The sequence below is a fragment of the Dendrobates tinctorius genome, unplaced genomic scaffold (assembly GCF_039654945.1).
Source record: "Dendrobates tinctorius isolate UK_male_01 unplaced genomic scaffold, ASM3965494v1 ptg000011l, whole genome shotgun sequence".
NCBI lineage: Eukaryota > Metazoa > Chordata > Amphibia > Anura > Dendrobatidae > Dendrobates > Dendrobates tinctorius.
Genome location: NW_027361679.1, coordinates 100,229,013 through 100,251,729, shown reverse-complemented (window position 1 = coordinate 100,251,729; position 22,717 = coordinate 100,229,013). Strand labels below are relative to the sequence as shown.

Here is a 22,717-nt window from a genome sequence, read left to right as displayed (position 1 = left end):
GAAAGGAGACAGTAGGTCGGGGGGGTTGCAACAGCTTCGGCATTGGTTGAGGTAGTTCCTCCGGTAGTGGTGAGGCGGCAGCGGGCTCATTGCAAGCTGTAAGCTTTCTTGAAGAGGTGGGTTTTCAGGTTCCGTCTGAAGGATCCGAATTTGGTTGATAGTCGGACGTGTTGGGGCAAAGAATTCCAGAGGATGGGGGATGTTTGGGAGAAGTCTTGGAGGCGGTTGATTGAGCAGCGAATAAGAGTAGAGGAGAGAAGGTGGTCTTGGGAAGACTGGAGATTACGTGAGGGAAGATATCGGGAGATTAGTTCAGAGACATATGGAGGAGACCGGTTATAGATGGCCTTGTAGGTCAGTATTAGTAATTTGAACTGGATACGCTGAGGCAGTGGGAGCCAGTGAAGAGATTTGCAGAGGGGAGAAGCGATGAGAGAGATGAATTAGTCAGGCAGCAGAGTTAAGGATGGACTAAAGAGGTGTGAGGGTGTTAGCAGTGAGGCCACAGAAAAGGATGTTGCAGTAGTCGAGGTGGGAGATGATATCGGCATGCACAAGCATTATAGCAGATGGAGGGTTGAGGAAAAAATGGATTCTGACAATATATTTGAGCTGGATTATGACTGGCGTTGTGAAATACAGCCATAAGGAACGGGCTCCCTGGAATACTATGTGCCTTATTCAGGAGGAAGCGCATGTCACTTAAAGAATTAAGCACATTTCTTATCTGGCCTGTGCTGTTGCCAGAAATGTTCTTCAGCCAGGGACCGCAGTATGTTTTAGAAGTAAGTTATGCCAATAAAGTGACATAACTTTTCATGAATTTGATAGGTGGGCGTAGTCACACCTCATCCTGCCCATGTTGCGTCTATATCGACGTAATTGGCTGAGTCTGGCGTCAAAATGCTTGCAATATTTTTGTGTAACTTCTAAGTTGTGCAAAAATATTGCAACTTATTAACATGTTTTATGCAAGAATTCTGAGTAAACGCCGTAATGAATAAGCCCCCTAGAGTTTTGAATAAATTACTGTTTTATCAACGATGAGCTCCTTCTAACCCGCTCATTTCATTGACAGCTTTCTGACTTTACTTTGCATTGTAAGAAAGCTGCTAATTGGCGGTGGTGGGCAGAGATATTGAGGAATGCATACCAGGAGCTCATCATTGAGAGGATTAACAAAGCTGCTGCAGATAAACCAGTGTTTGATCACAATTAGGACTCGTGCAGTCGACTGTTTACATCTGGCAAGTGCGATCCCTGGGTTTGACGGATAGCACTTGTACCCATGTTCTTCAGTGGCGTTGTGCACATGTCCGATTTTTTTACATGTGCAAACTGAGTGGCTTCAGCGTGCTCGAATGCTATGTTTGAGTCCCCTCGGCTGCATGTCTCGCTACTGTTAGACAGGCACAATGCATGCAGAGATTGCCTAACAAAGAGGCAATCCCTGCATGTGTTGTGGCTGTCGAATAGCCACGAGCCATTCAGCATGGGGACTCGAACATAGTATTCAAGCACGCTGAAGCCACTCGGTTAGCACTGAGCATGATCGGATAACTCCTTATCCCGGCATGCTCGCTCATCACTAGTTACAATGTTTTAGGGTACGTTACCGTCATCAGTGAAGAAGGGGTTTTGATGGCTGAATGAGGCATTTTAGATGCAGCTGTGGGGATTAGGGTGAAGCAGTACCAATGCTGTGGATAAAGCCCTTTTTTTGTCAATGCTTCATGGGAAAAATGTTCGTGATTTCTCCGAATTACAGATAGAAAAAAAAAAAAAAAAAGGAAACAATTCTGACAAAAAACCCCTTCAAATGAGTTGTGTTCTCTCTTATTTTAGGTGAAGTGAATAAGCTCTTGCAAGTGCTCGTCCTGTTTCTTTATGATTCGGACGCCAGAGAACTGCAACACCTTTATCACGAATCGCTCCTGTTAATGGAGACTTCAATACCGGACATCTGGACTCCATGTGCACAGCCAGTTATCGCCCCTCCAGTAAGTCTAGAACGTCCTTAACTGTTAGAAATGTTCTATTCAATATCTAAAATTCCTATTCATGAGAAACGCAAAGGATAAAGCGCCAGTGATGAAACTGTGACCATTAATTGATAAAAGAAGCAAAGGATGTAGCGGTTATAGAACGGGGGTTCCGACAGATGATGACAAAAAATGGACCAGCCTCTGCTCCATGAGTGCCTGTCCACACAGCCGATGGACAGGTCAGGTAGTCCACACAGCACTAGTGAGGTCTGCAACAGCAGAGCTTACAGCAATTTTATATATATAGGATAGCACATACACCACATCCTAACTGATACAATGACTTCTTATTAGTTTCTGAGAATTGAAAGGGGTTTGCCACTTGTGAAATTTTCAAAATCCCAGAAACGCATGTGAACTTGCATACAAAGCTACAACAGCACCCTGGTTCTAGGCCCCTTGCTGCTTATGGATCCATTATATGAACGGTTCCCATAGTGCTTATGATGCTGTGTTCTTCTCTGGGCAAGCACTGAAAGCTTTCACTACCTGCACAGTCACAGGCAGCAGAATCTCCTGTATCTGTGACTGGTCACTGTGGCATTGTCTGTTTTCCCTTCACCCATGACAGCACCACCTGAGAGAGGGATCCGCCCCGCCAGGACAGGAACCTACTGAGACATAAGGGGCGGCACCTCTCCCCCGCTTCAGTTGGGTTCCTGTCCTGGAAGGAATCCCACTGTGGCGGTGCCTGTCATGGGCGAAGAGAAAAGATAAAGACCCAGGCCCGTCCCGGCGCGGGAAGAACAGGTAGCTTACCTGTAGCGCCGGCCGTCGGGTCCTGGAAGCGCATTCCCTGGGGTCCCTGGGGCTCCGGGTTCGTGCGGGCGTGGATGGGATCCCGGTGGCTCCGGGAAGCCACCACCGCGCCGCCCTCCCCTCGCGCACGCCGCATCTCGATCCCCGTGGTAGGGGAGAGACGCTGGCGTCTTCCGGCCGCTGACGTCAGCGGCGCTTGGAATGCTGGGTGCGCCGGCTGACGTCAGCAGAGGGCGACGGTGTAATGGCGCCGGGTGCGACGCCGGCCGGCTTTCTGAAGCGCTGGGCCGGCGGTCGCAGGGGGGAGGGGAGGAAGACGCTCACCAGGCGGAGGCATGCAATTTAAAAGAGGAAAGACAGCTGTAGATCGGCGGTGCAAGATGGAGTCCGAGCAGGAACGTTCAGCGTCCCTGCCTCCCTCACAGCCCTCTGGCAGAAAGCATGGAAGCCATTCAAGCAGCAGTCGCCCCAGCCGCAGGTCGGGGCACTCCTCAAGGTCCAAAGAGCGCGGGTCAGGTGCTCCGACGCAGCCTCCAAATCCGGTACCCTTGATTACGGGTGGTGAGTGATCTTCGTGAATGTCAGCAGTATATTAATAGGGGGTTTTTCTATTGTATGCTTCACCCTGTAGGAAAGGCCCAGAAAAGCAGGAAGCAAGAAGAACAATAGGGATTGTGCTATATGTAAATCTCCCCTAGCAAGAGACTGGCAAAAAGATCTCTGTGCTTCGTGCATTCAGCGGACTATGGCGGAGGAAGCGCCTAGTTTCGCAGCCAATCTAATATCTGCCCTCAGGTCAGAAATGGAAGGCTCAATTAAGTCCTTATTGAAAAAAGGGAAAAAAAGCAGGAAGGATTTCCCTAGTTCCCCCTCAGATTCCGCATCAGTATCATCTCAGGCGGAAAAATCATCCTCCTCAGACTCCTCAGATAGTGACACAGGGGGAAAGCCATGTTTCCCTGTAAAGATACAGATGCCCTCCTAAAGGCCATTAGAACCACAATGGGCCTACAGGAAGAAAGGGCGGCTAAAACCCTAGAGGACGTCATGTTTGGGGGGCTTCAGGAGAGGAAAAAACGAACCTTTCCAGTAAACGCGAAAATCCAGGCGCTTATTGAGAAGGAGTGGAAAAAGCCTGAAAAATCGGGGGCCCTTCCATCCGCCTCTAAGAGACGATACCCCTTTGAATACAAGGGTACGGAAATATGGGACAAAGTCCCAAAAATAGATGCAGCGGTGTCCAGGTCTTCCAAAAGGTCGGCCCTGCCCTTGGAAGACGCAGGGGTTCTTAGAGACCCGCTAGACAAAAAAGCGGACTCATATTTGAGGCACGCATGGGAAGCGACAGCAGGAGGTCTTAAGCCGGCGATAGCGGGCACCTGCACGGCACGCTCCCTCATGATCTGGCTGCAGCAGTTAGAAGAGAAGCTGGCGTCAAGGGTCCCAAGAGAGAAGATCTTATCAGACATGTATCTCTTGCACGGGGCAGCGGCTTTTCTGGCAGATACCTCGGCGGACTCTATGCGATTGACGGCCAGAGCAGCGTCACTATCAAATGCTGCTAGACGCGCGTTATGGCTTAAGGGCTGTCCGGGTGACCTTCAGTCCAAGGCCAAATTGTGCTCTCTCCCCTGCGATGGCCGATTCCTGTTCGGCAAGAACTTGGACGATATTCTGGAGAAAGCAGGCGATAAGAAAAAAGGCTTCCCCAGATTCCCTATGGATCAGAGGAGACAGCCCTTTCGGAGGGGGAGATTCAATAGGGGGCATCCTCCCGCTGACAGAAGAAGATGGGAGGATAAAAAGAAAAAAGAATCAGGGTTTATGTTTGGTGGAGGCACCTCCACCTCCAAAAAGTCACCACAGTGACGCCAGTATTCCAGTAGGAGCGAGATTGGCACTCTTTTTCCAGGCCTGGGAAAAGATCTCCTCCAACACCTGGATTCTGAGCATCCTAAAAGAAGGCCTGAAAATCCCCTTTATTCGTCAGCCAAAATCCGTGGTCGTCATCACACCTATCAGGAAGATGACCGAAGAACAACTGGCCTTAGAAACAGAAATCCTGAGCCTGATAGACAAGCGGGTACTGTCCGAGGTGCCACGCTTACAGGAAGGAAAGGGGTTTTATTCACCCCTTTTCCTAATAAAAAAACCGGATCAGTCGTTCAGGACTATCATAAATCTCAGACGCCTCAATCTACGGATAAAGAACCCGACCTTCAAGATGGAATCAGTAACTACGGCAGTGAAGCTGCTACATCAAGATTGCTTCATGGCCGTAGTCGATTTAAAGGATGCGTATTACCACATCCCTATCCATCCAGATTACCAGAAATACCTGAGGGTAGCGCTTTATATTCAGGGCACACTAAGGCACTTTCAGTTCAGGGCTCTTCCGTTTGGCATATCCATAGCCCCGAGGGTCTTCACCAAGGTCATAGCGGAAGTGACAGCCTTTCTCCGGATTCACGATACGGTCATAATACCATACCTGGACGATTTTCTTATAGTGGGCAGTTCAGAGGACCACTGTACAGCACAGCTGACTCAGGTGATCAACACCTTGCAAGAGTTAGGGTGGATAGTCAATTTCAAAAAATCAAAATTACAACCCCTAAAGAAACAGACCTTCCTGGGATTTATACTGGACTCAGAAAGGCAAGAGTGTCTGCTCCCAGAGTCCAAGATAGAGAAGGTGCAAAATCTGGCCTTGGCGGGCCGAAACCAACCATGTATGACATTAAGAAAAGCAATGTCCCTGCTAGGTACCCTAACATCCTGTATTCCGGCGGTCAGGTGGGCTCAGTTTCACACCCGGCAACTCCAGGGGGAGATACTAAGAGCACAAAGATCGCTAAGAGGGCGTTTGGAAGGAAAGCTGGAGCTTTCCTTAAAAACCAGAGACTCTCTCAACTGGTGGTTGAACGAGACAAATCTGACCTTAGGAATACCATGGGACAGACAGGCGACAGATATAATTTTAACAGATGCAAGCTCCTCGGGGTGGGGGGCACACCTAAGGGGCCTCATAGGTCAAGGTTCCTGGACACCTCAAGAAAGGAAGGCATCCTCCAACCTGAGAGAACTGTGGGCAGTGGGCAAGGCCCTAAACCACTTCATTCCGCTACTCCAGGGTCGAGATGTACGCATCATGTCAGACAACAAGGTAGCAGTGGCATACATCAACCACCAAGGAGGGACAAGATCACACTCCTTAATGGAAGCAGCAACAGACATTCTGAGCAGTGCAGAGGATCACCTACACTCCGTGACAGCCCTACACATAAAAGGGGCAGAAAACATAGAGGCAGATTTCCTGAGTCGCAATACCCTGAGGCAAGGAGAATGGGCGCTAAACCGATCCATTTTTCAAAAGTTAATTCAGCTTTGGGGGGAACCGGTGATAGACCTCTTTGCAAACAAGCACAACAGGCAAACAGAAAGGTTCTGCTCTCTAAACCCAAGAGAAAACCCATGGGCAGTGGACTCATTGCACATCCAGTGGAACTTCAGACTGGCTTACGCGTTCCCCCCAGTAACTCTGATCCCGACTGTGGTAAGAAAAATCAGAAACGATCAAGCCAGGGTGATTCTAATAGCTCCATTTTGGCCAAAAAGGCCCTGGTTCGCTCTGCTACGGAAGATGTCCCTCTCCGATCCTTGGGTTCTGCCAGAAATCCCGGACCTACTAGTTCAGGGTCCAATATTGCACGCTCAGGTCAAAGGATTCCATCTGACGGCGTGGAATTTGAAAGGTCGCTTTTAATAGATAGGGGGTTCTCCCCTGGGCTGGTGGCCACTCTGCTAAAAAGCAGGAAACCGGTGACTACTAACATCTACGGCAGAACATGGGATAAGTTCCTACAGTTCTTGGGTAAGCCGTTAGGGAAAGAACCCCCGATTAGTGACATCCTAGAGTTCTTACAATCTGGGTTGCAGATGGGGTTAGCAGTAAACACACTTAAGGTTCAGGTGTCGGCACTAGGGGCGCTCTACAATTGCAAACTGGCATCAGATAGGTGAATAGCCAGATTTATTAAATCCTGCCATAGAGCTAGGCCTATTCCAATACCCAGAATAGCCCCCTGGGATTTAAACCTGGTGTTAGAAGCCCTTACAAAAGAACCGTATGAGCCATTACTTCAGCTACCCCTAAAGTTTTTGACCCTAAAAACGATCCTGTTAGTAGCCCTCACATCAGCCCGCAGGATAAGCGACTTACAGGCTCTCTCAGTAAATCCTCCTTATACGCAAGTCTTTCAGGATAGGGTAGTGTTAAGAACAGACCCCAGTTATCTGCCCAAGGTAGTGTCAGATTTCCATCGGGGTCAGGAAATTGTTCTTCCATCCTTTTGCGAAAATCCAAAAAATCTGGGGGAGGAAAAATTCCATAGTCTGGATGTTAAAAGAGCTCTTGTAGAACATATATCTGCCACTAGCCAGTGGAGGAGGTCACAGTCCCTATTCGTAGCTTTTCAGGGTGCCAGGAAAGGCTATGGGGTTTCAAAAGGGACTATTGCTAGATGGATCAGGGAAGCCATTAGTGTAGCCTATTCAGCTAGTGGTATCCCGATTCCTGACGGCATCAAGGCTCATTCCACCAGAGCCGTGGCGACCTCCTGGGCTGAAAAGGCAGAGGTATCAATCGAACAAATTTGTAAGGCCGCTACCTGGGCCTCACCTTCAACCTTCTTTAAGCACTATAGATTAAATCTATCCTCCTCTGCTGACTTAACCTTTGGTAGAAGGGTGCTGCAAGCGGTGGTCCCTCCCTAAGGTGTTTCGAAGTCTCCAAAAATCTCTCAGGTGGTGCTGTCATGGGTGAAGGGAAAACCACCATGGTTACTTACCGGTAGCCGGTTTTTCCGGAACCCATGACAGCACCCGTACATTCCCCCCCTTTTTCACTGTATGGTGTGCACAATTAGTAGGGTGTTTTGAGTGTTGTGGTGTTGGATTAAACATGTAACTAACCGGGAAGTCCTCTCAATGCTCTGTAACCCAACTGAAGCGGGGGAGAGGTGCCGCCCCTTATGTCTCAGTAGGTTCCTGTCCTGGCGGGGCGGATCCCTCTCTCAGGTGGTGCTGTCATGGGTTCCGGAAAAACCGGCTACCGGTAAGTAACCATGGTGGTTTCCACACTAGTCCTAACACCGGGCATGGAACCCATATTCACTACTGTGGATTTTGATAGTTTTTCCACTGTGGAAATTCCGCAGCAGATACAGTAGTGTTCAAAATAATAGCATTCCAATATGACTAACCAGATTAATCACTGTTTTTGGTACAAATTATATTACCACATGTCAATTTACCAGTTGGTGCAGTAGATTCTAAGAAAATCCTCAGACTCCGCATTCATGATCTGCATGTTTTTGAGTCTGTGTATTAGAATAATTAATTGAAAGGGGGTGTTCAATATAATAGCAGTGTGTAGTTCTATTAGTGAGGCCAATCACTCTGTGAAGATTCAGGTGTGAATCATGTGGCTCCTATGGAAGGGTGAAGCCAGGACATGTTGTACGTACATTTCTACTTGAAAGCCTGAGGAATATGGGTCGTCCGAGACATTGGTTAGAAGAACAGCATACTTTGATTAAAAAGTTTATTGGCGAGGGTAAGGCTACGTGCACACGCTGTGGATTGGGGTGCGGATTTGGCCACCCGGATTTTGTAAAATCCGCAGGTAAATCTGCAGGTCAGAAGACCTGCGGTTTTACCTGCGGATTGCTCTGGGGTTCTGCCCTGCGGTTTTTCATCTCCTCAATGGAGGAGATGGCAAACCGCAGCGGAATCCGCAGACAGAATTGACATGTCAATTCTTTCTGCGGTTTCAAAACCGCGGAAAAATCCGCACCGTCTACACTGCGGTTTTGTATTCCCATAGGGATAATGGTACTGTACACCGCAGCAAAAACTGCTGCGGATCCGCAGCGGCCAAATCCGCTGCGGAACCTGCAGCGTGTGAACACACCCTTACACTTATAAAGAAGTGCAGAAAATGATCGGCTGTTCAGCTAAAATGATCTCCAATGCTTTAAAATGGAAAACCAAACCAGAGACATGGAAGAAAACGGAAGACTACCATTCGAATGGATGGAAGAATAGCCAGAATGGCAAAGGCTCAGCCAATGATCAGCTCTAGGATGATTAAAGTCAGTCTCAAGTTACCAGTGAGTACTGTGACCGTTAGGAGATGCCTGTGTGAAGCTAATCTCTTAGGCTGGTTTCACACTTGCGTTTTTTTTTGCGCTGTTTTTTAGCGCAAAAAAAGCATGCGTTTTTTTCCCCATACTTTAACATAGGTGCGCATATACATGCGTTTGTATGCGCATGCGTTTTTTTGTAGTGCGCGCTAGGGCGCACAAAATGCATCCTGTTGTATTTTTTGTGCGTCCGACTTGCCCCAAAATAACGCATGCGCACGCAATGCATTTTTTTTTTTACAGCAAAACACCCATTATAGTCTATGGGTGCGTATACGTGCGCATTGTAATGCGCACATATGCGCAAAAAAAGCATGTGGTTTTTTTTTAAAAAAAACGCACCAAAACCCGTAAAAAAACGCAAACGCTTGATGCGTTTTTTACATGCGTTTGTGTGCGCAAAAAACGCGCAGCAAAAAAACGCAAGTGTGAAAGTAGCCTTAGCAAGAAGTCCCCCAAAGTCCCACTGTTAAAAATAAAAAAAAATAAAAAAAAAAAATGTACTGAAGCAGATACAATTTGCCAAAGAACACATCATCTGGCCTAAAGAGAAATGGAGAAACATTTTATGGACCGATGAAAATAAAATTGTTCTTTTTGGATCCAAGGGCCGCAGACAGTTCGTCAGATGACCCCCAAACTCTGCTTTCAGCCACAGTACACTCTGAAGACTGTGAAGCATGGTGGTGCAAGCATCATGATTTGGGCATGTTTCTCTTACTATGGTGCCAGACCTATTTACTGAATACCAGGGATCATGGACCAGTTTGCATATGTTAAAATACTTGAAGAGGTCATGTTGCCTTTTCGCTGAAGAGGAAGGATATGCCCTTGAAATGGGTGTTTCAACAAGACAACCCTAAACACACCATTAACCAAGCAAAGTCTTGGTTTCAGTCCAACAAAATTGAGGTTATGGAGTGACCAGCCTAATACTCGGACCTCAATCCGATAGAACACTTGTGGGGGAACATTAAAAATGCCGTATCGGAGACTAAGCCAACAAATGCCAAAATATTGTGGGATGTAGTCCAAGCATCTGGACTGGAATAACTTGACCGATGCCAGGAGTTGGTTGACTCTATGCAACATAGATGTGAAGCAGTTCTAAAAAACTGTGGGTATACAACTAAATATTAGGTTAGGGATTTTTTTTTAGAACAGCCCGATGTTCATTTTTTGCTATTTTCCACAAGTTATATACTTTTCTCTTCATGTTTTGAATTATAAAACAGTGTGCAATCTTCCCAATGCATGGAAATAAAAACTAGTGTAAAGATTGTGATTAACTCGTGTTTTTGAACACACTGCTATTATTTTGAACACTGCCGTACAGCACATGAGAAAATGTTCTCATACTTTAACATTTGAGTTTCAGTGTCTTAAAAGGCCAACATTTTCCCACATAAAAGCAGGTTGCATGTAAATCTTTTGGGTCAATATTTTTGAGAGGAATTGCCATTTTCTCTCTAGGTTCTAGGTCCTCATTCAACTGCAAATAGCATCATGTCTTCTTATCAACAACAGAAAACAATAAAGCCTGCAGAGCAAGGTAAGGTTCCTTTTATATGTCCAGATAAATTGCCTCTAAAGGGGGCTTTACACATAGCAATATTGCTAGCAATATCGCTAAAGCGTCACCAATTTGACGCTATGTGTGATACCTCCGACCGGCTCCCCCGCTGTCTGTCGCTGATCGTGCAGCTCCACTTCTCGTCGGGCGCTTCCTGCTGGCGCCGACGAGCGACGCGTGGACGCGGACGGAGGACGTCATGGTCGCCGCGTCTGAAAGGTAACGACCGCTGCTGCGTTGCTACGTCGCTGTGAGATTTGCCTGTTTGGCAGCTCACTAGCGACCATTTAGCGATGCACCAGCGATCGTGACCGGGTCGTATCGTTGTTGAGATCGCTGGTGCATCGCTAAATGTAAAGGGGCCTTAAGGCAGTGTTCACACGCAGTTTTTGGCATGATCGTGGTAAAACCGCAACTCTTTTGCTGCACATTCAAAACCTTTGTATAAAAATGCAATGTGCACATGCAGCCTAATGATTGCAAATCAGTGATACATTGCATGTTAATCAGCAGTCATTTTACTTAAATTTATATGTTGGAATTATTGTATTGTTGTTTTCCCCCTCCTCTCCAGTGTAAATTATCGTTGGTAGCACATCCCCAGTTTCCATATACAGATGGGCTGCAATAATTAATTTCTCGAGCTTTAGTCGCTGGCTCTAGCTGCAGCCTACCCGGCTCCTCTCCTGCCATGCCCTTTACCCTTTTATCCAATGACTGCTAGTGTGGATTTTCCTCAGTGTCTTTATTACTTTCTGTCCCCTTTTCTCCCCACTGGATGTTTGCCGTTATTTTCCTCCCAGCAATGCAGAGGAAGGAAGCTTCCCTGTGCCTTTTCACAAACTTATCTTTATCCTTAATGAACCTAAAGCCCCCGTCACATACAGCGAGATCGCTGCTGAGTCACAAGTTTTGTGATGCAGTAGCGATCTCACCAGCGATATCGCTGTGTGTGACAGGTATCAGTGACCGGCCCCCCTGCCGGGTATCACTGATCATCCTGGAATGGCCAGGACATTTTTTTGATCGTTGGTCTCCCGCTGGCCAGCATGCATCGCTGCGTGTGGCAGGCGGGAGACCAGCGAGCAGCGAGCTGGATGCTGGTTTCTAATGTAAACCGCAGGTAACTAAGGGAGCACGTCACTTAGTTACCCGCTGTGTACCTTAGTTACCAGCACGCTGGTGCAGGGAACTGGTAACCAAGGTAAACAGCGGGTTTCTAAGCGCCGCGTGGCACTTAGAAACCCGCTGTTTACCTTGGTTACCAGCTCCCTGCACCAGCGTGCTGGTAACTAAGGTACACAGTGGGTAACTAAACTACGTGCGCGCTTGTTTACCCGTGTCGTTGCTGTCCTGATCACTGCTGAGATCTGCCTGTTTGACAGCTCACCAGCGATCATGTAGCGACACACCAGCGATCCTGACAAGGTCATATCGTTGTCGGGATCGCTGTTGCGTCGCTATGTGTGACGGGACCTTTACTACCTTCTGGCACTGACCTTATTCTGTCTTACATCCTTTTTCTTTGCCATGCCTAACAAGACCGATTACACCAGCCAGTCCAACCATATTGCTTGCGCTACATGTAAAAGCAAATTCCCATCGAACTAGTTTGTAGCTGCCTGTAATGCCTGCACCTGGCAACAGCGTCTACTGCAGACTGCTAAGGCACTTCCTGCGGCCCGTGAAGAAAGTGCATCCTGTCTGAATGTGCTATAGCTCTATCTCAATCATGGCCAAGCTAATTTAATATACAGGGTGAGTCAGACCAACCAGCTGCTCTCCAGCAATGTCCCGAAAGCGTACCCCATGTGGTCTCTTCCAGGTTATATTTACTCACTTGCTCCCCCTTCCCACACGAGGCACATTCTGCGAGAGAGGAAGAAATTTCCTCCAATTCTGACTCCGAAGTCTGGTCAGGGTCTAGATCCAAGTTAATAGGCATGATTGACAGTCTAGTGCAGGTGGTCAGCATGTCCTTGCATATTAAGGAAGCAAACTCCTCCTCCCTACAAAAGCTGTCTCTTTTAACGGATTCTAGAGCATAGTCAGAGAGTGGACGCACCCAGAAAGATGCTTCCACAAACTGAAGTGCATCGACATTCTGTATCCTTTTTTAGACTAGTTGCTCGCTCGCTGGGGCACCTTCCCTATGGAGGACACTCTGGTTTCTCAATTATCCAGGACCACCCTACCAATCTTAGATGCTAGGACACTAAAAAAAAACAACAGACAAACACTTTGAAAATTTGTCATAGTCCACAGTTCCACTTGTTTTTCCAGATGTGTAACTCTCCGCAGTTAACATTTTTGTCAGAGATCGTTTCCTACAAGATAGTTTTTCACTCCACCTCATTATCGCTTCTTCTGATCATTTCAGTTTTTAGCTGTCCCCTCCTGGCATCCACAGACCCCAGGGTATTCATGAAGATAAAGGCTGGGGTTATGGCCCTTCATTGCCTATCTGCGCAGTATCATCAAGGCTTCATCTTACTCTGAGAAAATGGAATGTCGACAAATACCTTTGAACACGGTCTTGCCTTCAGATGGATCATCAGTAGTCTGACATCCTTCCTGATTCCTTATCAATGCCTTTCTTCCTAGTAATGCTATTTTCCATCACTAAGGAAATAATATCCCTTCCAGAAGACAACTCTTCATGTCAGTATTGGAGCCGTGAGATACCGGTTACCTATCCTTCTTTGCCTTTGTATGAGAATACTGGGCAGAATGGTCCATCTGAGCGGTTTCCTTCGCACACTTTCATACCAGACCTCTCCAACTTGCCCTCTCTCTCTTCAATACCCTGTATGCTATAATCTTCTGCATTGAAACTCTGTAAGGTTGCAACCTGGTCTTCAGTTAACAACTTGTCTAAAGGTACTGTCACACTTAGCGATATCGCTAGCAATATTGCTATAACTTGTGACGTTATAGCGATATTGCTAGTGATATCGCTGTGTGATACTTACCTACGACCCGCTCCCCCGCTGATCGCGCGAGAACGTCCTGGACCGTTTCTAGTCGTCGGCTTCCTGCGGCGCTTCCTGTGGAGAGACGAGCGTGGACGTGGGCGGGAGGACGTCAGGATCGCCTTGTGTGACCGGTAAGTAGCGACCCCCGACCCCTTCGATGTCGCTGGTGAGATCTGCCTGTATGGCAGCTCACTAGCGACCACTTAGCGATGCACCAGCGATCCTAACCGTGTCATATCGCTGGTCGGGATCGCTAAGTGTGACAGTACCTTTAGTTCTACAATGCACGTACTTCCACAATGCGAGCCTTAGCAGGAAGGTGCTGCATGCAGCAGTACCTCAGGTGATTGCCTGAGGTATTGCCATTTATTATTCTTTAAAACTCTTTTACCAACCTAAGAGGACTGCTTTTAAGATTTCCCATGGTTCATACAGTTAGGTCCATATATATTTGGACCGCATGTTTCCTTCACAGCAAAACCTTCCAAATGCTAGCACCACACCTCAAATTGACTCCAGGCCTTTTATCTGCTTAATTGAGAATGACATAACGAAGGGATTGCCCACACCTTCCATGAAATAGCCTTGGAGTCAATTGTCCAATTACTTTTGGTCCCTTTAAAAACAGGGTGGCACATGTTAAGGAGCTGAAACACCTAAACCCTTCATCCAATTTTAATGTGGATACCCTCAAGTAAAAGCTGAAAGTCTGAACTTCAACTGCATCTGAATTGATATGTTTAAAATTCATTGTGGTAATGTCTAGAACCAAAATTAGAAAAATGTTGTCTTTGTCCAAATATATATGGACCTAATTGTATGGCCCCCCCAATGAAGCAACCGATAAGAGGATTTTTGTTTTTTACTGTAAAAACTCTTTCTTGTAACTTTCATATGCGCACACAGCTCCCAACCTTTCTGCCATACGGGGAGTGTGTGGCTGTTTTTTTTTTTTTTTTCTCACTCTGTTCTTTGGCTTCTCCTGCTTTCTCTTTACCTGGTATTACCCTGTTGCCTAAATGTCGGTGTACTCTATGTACAGAGGAGCTGACTTTTTCAGTCCTTCGTGTCAGCCTCCTTAGGGCAGCAGGCCACACCCTTGATTCCTTTGTACCCCTCCGCCCCCTTCATTGAAGGCAATGAGAGAAATTTTTAGGTAAGTTGTGAAAATCACCTGTTTATGTGCCTGAATGATGCAACAAACGAGCAACTGTTTACACTGGCAATGATCGATTTGAAGCAAATTATAGTTTGGGCGATTACTGCACTTGATAAAAGGCCATTAACAACCACCTATCACCACCACTGTCATGACTGCTTTAGTAAGTTCTTGCATTATCCAATAAATAACAATTCTGGAGCATCTTTTTTTAGAGCTCTATCTTTTGTCGATCATCAGTCTGCACGCCAGGCAGCCACTCAGTCTGTGGGATTGACTTGAAGAATGAAATTATCTATGCCTGGACCCTGCCTAAGGCTTGTCATACACATTAGATTGGCTGTCGGCCGAACAGTGCCTCAGTCGATCATTCATCCGACAGTCATCTCAGCTGACTCTCCCATACACAGGAGAGTACACACTCACTTAGCCATGCACTCCTGTGATTTTTATTAGAAAGCTGCCGATTGACACATTGGCTGGAGGCTTATCTTAGGGAAAACCATGTGATCGACTGTTCAAAATTTGACATTTCTCCCGACTATCAGTCAGCCTACACCTCCATATATATTAGACTGTCGGACAAGTGTCGATATCGGTGGCTTCAGCCTACATTAGTGTAATGTGTATGGGAACCTTCAACTTAGTTGCTCTTTATTTGTACTTTTACTTTGTGTAAAGTTGTCACTGTTTTTTTTTTTTTTTAGAAAATGATCTCTTCATCGCTCCCAAGCTTAATAAAGCCATTCCGTGGAAGCTTGACCTACTTGACTAGGACAGATTATCTATGTATCAAAGACTGGCACCAATTCAGACAAGAATATACTTGGAGAACATGGGGGCATCGCATCCATTTATATTTGCAGACAGCACAGCACTCTGCCTTGAGTCACTAGGGAGTCAGTCAGTCCCCCAGTTAGACTGTGCTATTTATATATGATGTCTATATGTATTATATTTGAAAATGGGTGTTTTATTATTGAGCACTCTGCTACTTTTTAATGGTCCTTTTTGACAAATATCTTGTAAAATTTATTATTTCCTGTTGGTCTAGTTTTTATGAACTCCATTGTGCACTGATACTACAAGTGTCACAACAGAAAGAGAACTAAATTACACTAGATCATGGCCCCCAACAGATCCTGTTCAGGATTTCCTTAGTATTGCACAGATGAGAGACCCTGTGGCAATTTCTGAAGCCTTGATGATAATTCCATCACCTGTGCAATACTAAGAAGATCCCGAAAGCATGATGTTTGGGGCCGTGAGGACTGGAGTTTGTGAAACAATGTCTTAGAGTCATATGAAGTTCTGCTGTCTCCTAGAAAAAAAATTGTCCATGATGCATTATGTGTGATATGTTTTCTTTGCAGGCAAAATTCAAAATCGCATGTTCATGCGGATTTTCCCCGGAAATTGAATTCATGTAGAAGTTATTCTCTGCAAATTTAATGCCACTCCTTATTGTCTAGACTCCAAAGCATAATAACCATAATATATACAAAATAAGCAAACCCTTATACTCGCCTCACCTCTCTGGCCCCTATTCTTCACTGCCACCTGTCTGGTTCTCATCGCATGTACGGCTGTGCTGAAATCCCTAGGACTCTCGTACTAGGCCAGGGCTTCTGGATTTGATGAGCGCAAAGGTCACGGTGTACACTGTGATGCCAGGATGTCTTAGGGTGGGCCATGACCTTTACATATTTCACTGAATCCTTACGGAAGTGAATTAAAAAAAAAAAACTACATTGCGGCAAATTTGGATTTTGGGGGATAAATTCGAAGAGAATTCAATTCCACTCAAATTTATTTGCACGTCTCTAACAGTCACAGGGAGCTGATCTACCTTACAAACATTAATTTTCATAATATACATATTATACTTACTCCCGAAACCGCATCCTAAAGTTAATGATTATATTCTCAGAGGGGAAAAAAAAAACACCAAAACATATATTCGAAATCCTACATAATTAGACAGGAGCCATTAGATAGAATATTTATTTCCTGCTGCTGCATCGTGTAGAAGGTCAATGTTCAGGTCAAGCTAAGAAGACTGATGACATGGAAGCTTATTCAATCCCTTCTGAAATTGTTTAGGAAATTCATCAAGCATGATCATGCTTTCATATAGTAAAATGTTGTTAAGCACTCTTTTCTTAAATTATAACTAGTATTGGATAATCCTCTAGATCAGGGGTCCCCAACCTGTAGCTCGGGAGCCACATGTGGCTCGCGGTCCCATGAATTGTGGCTTGCGGCTGTCTTCCAGCTTTGTGCATAAGCTCCAGATCTAACAATCAGGTATGAAGAGAACATCTCAAAATGGTGAATTTTGTGAGCAGCCCTGCACAGAAGAGCAGATGTGGATGCACATTTACTGGTCTTAGGGGTTTAGAGATGTTTTAGGTATGGTACACTGGAGGATGGTACTACCTGTTAGAGGAGTTGCTCAAAGCTGGATGTGACAGTGTGTTGGGAGTCCTTGATGGGAGAATACTGAATGGGGGGATTGTGGGAGCCCCTGGATCTCGGTGTACTGCTTTGGAGTGATTTCTGTGGAAAAGCTTTGGTTATTATTATACCTGTAATGGGGGCTTTGGTTGACACTACTTTGAAAGGGGTGGGAGCTGGATGTGGCTTTCGAGTTTCTCTCTAAGCTGAATGTGGCTCTCAAGGTCAGAAAGGTTGGGGACCACTGCTCTAGATGCACAGCAAAATCACTTTTAATTATCACTGTACTGGTTTCTCATCTCAATTTTTTAACTTGTCTTGCTTTGCACTGTACCTCTGAGTTGGCATCATTTTTAACTAGAAGAGCTTTATTAGCAGGACCTGTAAAGAATAGGCCAAAATCTGTCATTTAGACCTAGTTTAGGAGTCTTTATATTCAGTCCATGCTCCCTCACGCCATTGATTCACTGAGCATCTGAAATTCTTGGGTAACGTCTGATTTTTGTACATTGACCTCTGTGTATGTCATAGAAACATAGCGACAACACTGCCATCAATACCTTATGTTTTATAAGTATTAAAGAAATCTAAAACCACAATATGCTCCAAGTTATATCTTTCATCATGCACAAAACAAAATGCACACTATAAAAATGGAGATTGAACGACACCTTGCTTTGGTTCCAATTGGTTCAAAGTCCAAACAAATGAGGTATACAGATATCATGCTGTTTTGGTGGACATATTAATGCCTACTCCATGAGCCAAGCGAGAAGACAAACATTTACCATCTCTTTATGTACTGGTTGCCCTTTTTTCGGCTTCAGACTGTCTTATTTTCAGCACATGTGTGTGTATGTACTGTATATACTCATGCATAAGCCGGGGCACCTAATTTTGCCATGAAAAACTGGGAAAACTTATTGACGTGAGTATGCATTGTCCCCTAATCCCTATTCTGGTATGCACTGTCAAGAGGAAGATGAAAGACACCAGACCCAACAATGCAGATAAACTGAATGCTGCTAACAAAGCAACCTGGGCTTCCATAACATCTCAGCAGTGCCACAGGCTGATCGCCTCCATGTCACACTGCGCTGATGCAAAAGGAGCCCCGACCAAGTATTGAGTGCATTTACTGAACATACATTTCAGTTGTCCAACATTTCAGAGTTTAAAATCATTTTTCAAGCTGGTGTTATAAATTATTGCAATTTATTGAGATAATGACTTTTGGGTTTTCATTGGCTGTAAGCCATAATCATCAACATTAACAGAAATAAACACTTGAAATAGATCACTTTGTAACGACTATCTAGTATATGAGTTTCACTTTTTAAATTGAAAAACTGAAATAAATTAACTTTTTGATGATATTTTAATTTTGCGAGATGCCACCCGTATATTATACACACAATGGGGAAAGATGAGTATTTGATACACTGTCGATCTTGCAAGTTTTTCCACCTACAAAGAATAGAGGTCTGTAATTTTTATCATAGGTACACTTCAACTGTGAGAGACAAAATCTAAAAATAAATCCAGAAAATCACATTTTATTTTTACATAATTTGCATTTTATGACATTAAATAATTATTTGATATAGTAGAAAAACACAACTTAATATTTGGTATAGAAACCTTTGTTTGCAATTACAGAGGTCAGACGTTTCCTGTAGTTCTTGACCAAGTTTTCACACACTGCGGCAGGGATCTTGGTCCACTCCTCCATACAAATCTTTCAGGTTTCGGGCTGTCACTGACAACATTGAGTTTCCAGCTCCCTCCAAAGATTTTCTATAAGGGTGCGTGCACACGTTGCGAATTCTGCTGCGGAATTTTCTCAGGGATTTGTCTAAATCCGCAGGTCAAAAGACTTGCGGTTTATCTGCGGATTTGCCTGCGGTTTTCCACCTGTCATGGACCAGGTGCCAAACCGCTGCGGAATCTGCACAAAGTGACATGCTGTGGATTTAAAACCCGCAGCAAATCCGTGTGGAAATTTCCGCACCATGGGCACTGCGGTTTTCATTTTACATTGCTTTTAATGGTACTGTACACCGCAGCAGAATCCGCAGCGTATGCACATGCTGTGTTTTTTGCTGCGGTTCCGGCCGCATTAGAACTGCAGCAGTTCTGCAGACAGTGTACAGTAGCATGTTATCCTATGGGATTTACATTCTGCTGTGCACATGCTGCGGATTTTTAACTGCGGAAAAGCTGCGGTTTTGTATCCGCAGAAAGAATTGACATGTCACTTGTTTCTGCGGATTCTGCTGCGGTTTGCCACCTATTCCATTGTCCAGGTGGCAAACCGCAGGTCATTTTACCTGCGGTTATGCAGATAAGAATCTGCAGACCAATCCACAGTGTGTGCACATACCCTTAGGTTCAGGTCTGAAGACTGGCTAGGCCGCTCGAGTAACAAGTTCAAACAGGTGCAATTAATACAGATATTGAATGGATAGTAGGAGAGCTTCTTAAAAGGAACCTGTCACCCCCCCAGGGCGTTTTTCAGTTAAAGAGCCACCTTCAGCAGCACTATGGCTGCATTCTGTGAAGGTGGCTCTTTTTCTGAACCTTAGTAACACTGAAATGTTGACTTTTATAATTAGCTCCTTATACCTGTAATGTGTCCCATAGGGAGGGTGCATCCCCCTGTATCAGCCGCCTACCATCCATCCATCATGCCTGTCCGGTGTCTCGGTGCCGCCCACCATCTGTCTATCATGATGCCCGTGTGTCGCTGCATCCTCCTGTTTTGAATGCCTGTGCTGTGACAAGAGTTCTCGGGCATGTGCAGTGCGCGCTGCCCGAGAACCGACAGGCTATTGCGCCTGCGTGTTGTGGAGGCCCCAGATCCCGCCCCGCAGTGTTATGATGTATTCACACTGCGGGGCTGGGGCCTCTGCAACACGCAGGCGCACTGACAGCTCAGTGCTTCTAGCTGGCATGTCTCACATTTCTATTGATGTGCAGTAATCTTTATACTGTACAGATAGAAGCTTCATTCTCAGAACCCCATGCAAAGTCTGCACGGGCATTAATGTCCAATTACTTGGTGCACCCTGTACTTTCCAGCGGGCAAAGATTGGTGTTTAGGACCTTTTTTTTTTTAACCAGATAGAAAAAAATAAATGTTATTCAGCCTTACTGACAGACTTGGACTCTTAGATGGCACACTTCTTTAACTACTGGAACTTTAACTGTAAATTGCACAAATAAGTATACGATAAAGCCTACAGCGACATCAATGTCAGAACCCTGCAAAGGTTGCTGGCAGTAGTGCACATTTATCTTGTGCACCACTTGCACGTTTGTGGCTGAGTGTGTTTCCGCATAAGATTTCAAAACCGGATAAAAGCATTATAGTACATGAAATCCTACAATGCAACAAACTATTTTTGAATGTCAGAAAAAGTCTTTATTACATATAAATCACTGAACAGAGAAGGAAAAAAAAACAAAATAATTGAAAGGGGGAAACATGAAGCTACATAAGAGCTGATGGCACATCAATTATGCTGTCTAAAAACATTAAATGACACATGGTTCATGTTCAGTATATACACATAATTACACTGTTCAAAAAAATAAAAAATAAAGGGAACACTAAAATACCACATCCTAGATATCACTGAATGAAATATTCCAGTTGCAAATCTTTATTAAGTACATAGTGGCTTGCATTGAGAACAATAAAACATAAAATCATCAATGTAATTCAAAATTAATATCCCATGGAGGTTTGGATTTGGAATGATACTCAAAATCAAAGTGGAAAACCAAATGACAGGCTGATCCAACTTCAGTGGAAATGCCTCAAGACCAGGAAATGATGCTCCGTAGTGTGTGTGGCCTCCACACACCTGTATGATCTCCCTACCACACCTGGGCTGCACCAGTCAACTCCTGGACAGTCTGTGGTGCAACGAGGCGTTGGTGGATGAAACGAGACATGATGTCCCAGATGTGCTTGATTGGATTCAGGTCTGGGTAACAGGCAGGCCAGTCCATAGTATTAATGCCTTCATCATGCAGGAAATGCTGACAAACTTCAGCCGCATGAGGCCAAGCATTGTCATGCATCAGAAGGAATCCAGGGCCCAGTGCACTTACAGTGGGTACGGAAAGTATTCAGACCCCTTTAAATTTTTCACTCTTTGTTTCATTGCAGCCATTTGGTAAATTCAAAAAAATTATTTTTTTTCTCATTAATGTACACTCTGCACCCCATCTTGACTGAAAAAAAACGAAATGTAGGAATTTGTGCTAATTTATTAAAAAAGAAAACCGGAAATATCATGTTTATAAGTATTCAGACCCTTTGCTCAGTATTGAGTAGAAGCACCTTTTGAGCTAGTACAGCCATGAGTCTTCTTGGAAATGATGCAACAAGTTTTTCACACCTGGATTTGGGGATCCTATGCCATTCTTCCTTGCAGATCCTCTCCAGCTCCGTCAGGTTGGATGGTGAACGTTGGTGGACAGCTTTTTTTAGGTCTCTCCAGAGATGCTCAATTGGGTTTAGGTGAGGGCTCTGGCTGTGCCAGTCAAGAATTGTCACAGAGTTGTTCTGAAGCCTTTGTTATTTTAACTGTGTGCTTAGGGTCATTGTCTTGTTGGAAGGTGAACCTTCGGCCAAGCCTGAGGTCCAGAGCACTCTGGAAGAGGTTTTCATCTAGGATATCTCTGTACTTGTCCGCATTCATGTTTCCTTCAATTGCAGCCAGTTGTCCTGTCGCTACAGCTGAAAAACACCCCCATAGCATGATGCTGCGACCACGTTTCACTGTTGGGATTGTATTGGGCAGGTGATGAGCAGCGCCTGGTTTTCTCCACACATACCGATTAAAATTATCACCAAAAAGTTCTATCTTCGTCTCATCAGACCAGAGAATCTTATTTCTCATAGTCTGGGAGTCCTTCATGTGTTTATTTTAGCAAACTCTATGTGGGTTTTCATATGTCTGGCACTGAGGAGAGGCTTCCGTCTGGCACTCTGCCATAAAGGCCCGACTGGTGGAGGGCTGCAGTGATAGTTCATTTTGTGGAACTTTCTCACATCTCCCTCCTGCATCTGTGGAGCTTAGCCACAGTAATCTTGGGTTTCTTCTTTACCTCTCTCACCAAGGCTCTTCTCCCACGATTGCTGAGTTTGGCTGGACGGCCAGGTGTAGGAGGACTTCTGGTGGTCCCAACATTCTTCCATTTTAGGATTATGGAGGCCACTGTGCTCTTAGGAACCTTGAGTACTGCAGCAATTCTTTTGTAACCTTGACCAGATCTGTGCCTTGCCACAGTTCTATCTCTGAGCTCCTTGGACAGTTCCTTTGACCTCATGATTCTCATTTGGTCTGACATACACTGTGGGCTGTGAGGTCTTATATAGGCAGGTGTGTGCCTTTACAAATCAAGTCCTTTTAGTTTAATTAAACAGTTGGATTCCAATTAAGGAGTAGAACCATCTCAAGAAGGATCACAAGGAAATGGACAGCATGCGACTTAAATATGAGTGTCTGAGCAAAGGGTCTGAATACATG

At 45.2% G+C, this 22,717-nt stretch overlaps 1 protein-coding gene across 5 annotated transcripts in view; it reads left to right on the top strand.

Annotated features, from left to right (window-relative positions):
- The window catches only part of ELP1 (elongator acetyltransferase complex subunit 1), a 170,169-nt gene extending 152,396 nt beyond the window's left edge, over positions 1–17,773 (top strand). For 3 of the 5 annotated variants that reach the window (XM_073545308.1, XM_073545315.1, XM_073545322.1), the window contains exons 35-36: positions 1,846–2,000; positions 15,425–17,773. In XM_073545308.1, the coding sequence (XP_073401409.1) occupies positions 1,846–2,000; positions 15,425–15,613 (344 nt within the window). In that variant the 3' untranslated portion in view covers positions 15,614–17,773. The other 2 variants (XM_073545338.1, XM_073545331.1) reach the window with 2 other exon arrangements.
- The last annotated feature ends 4,944 nt before the right edge of the window (positions 17,774–22,717 follow it).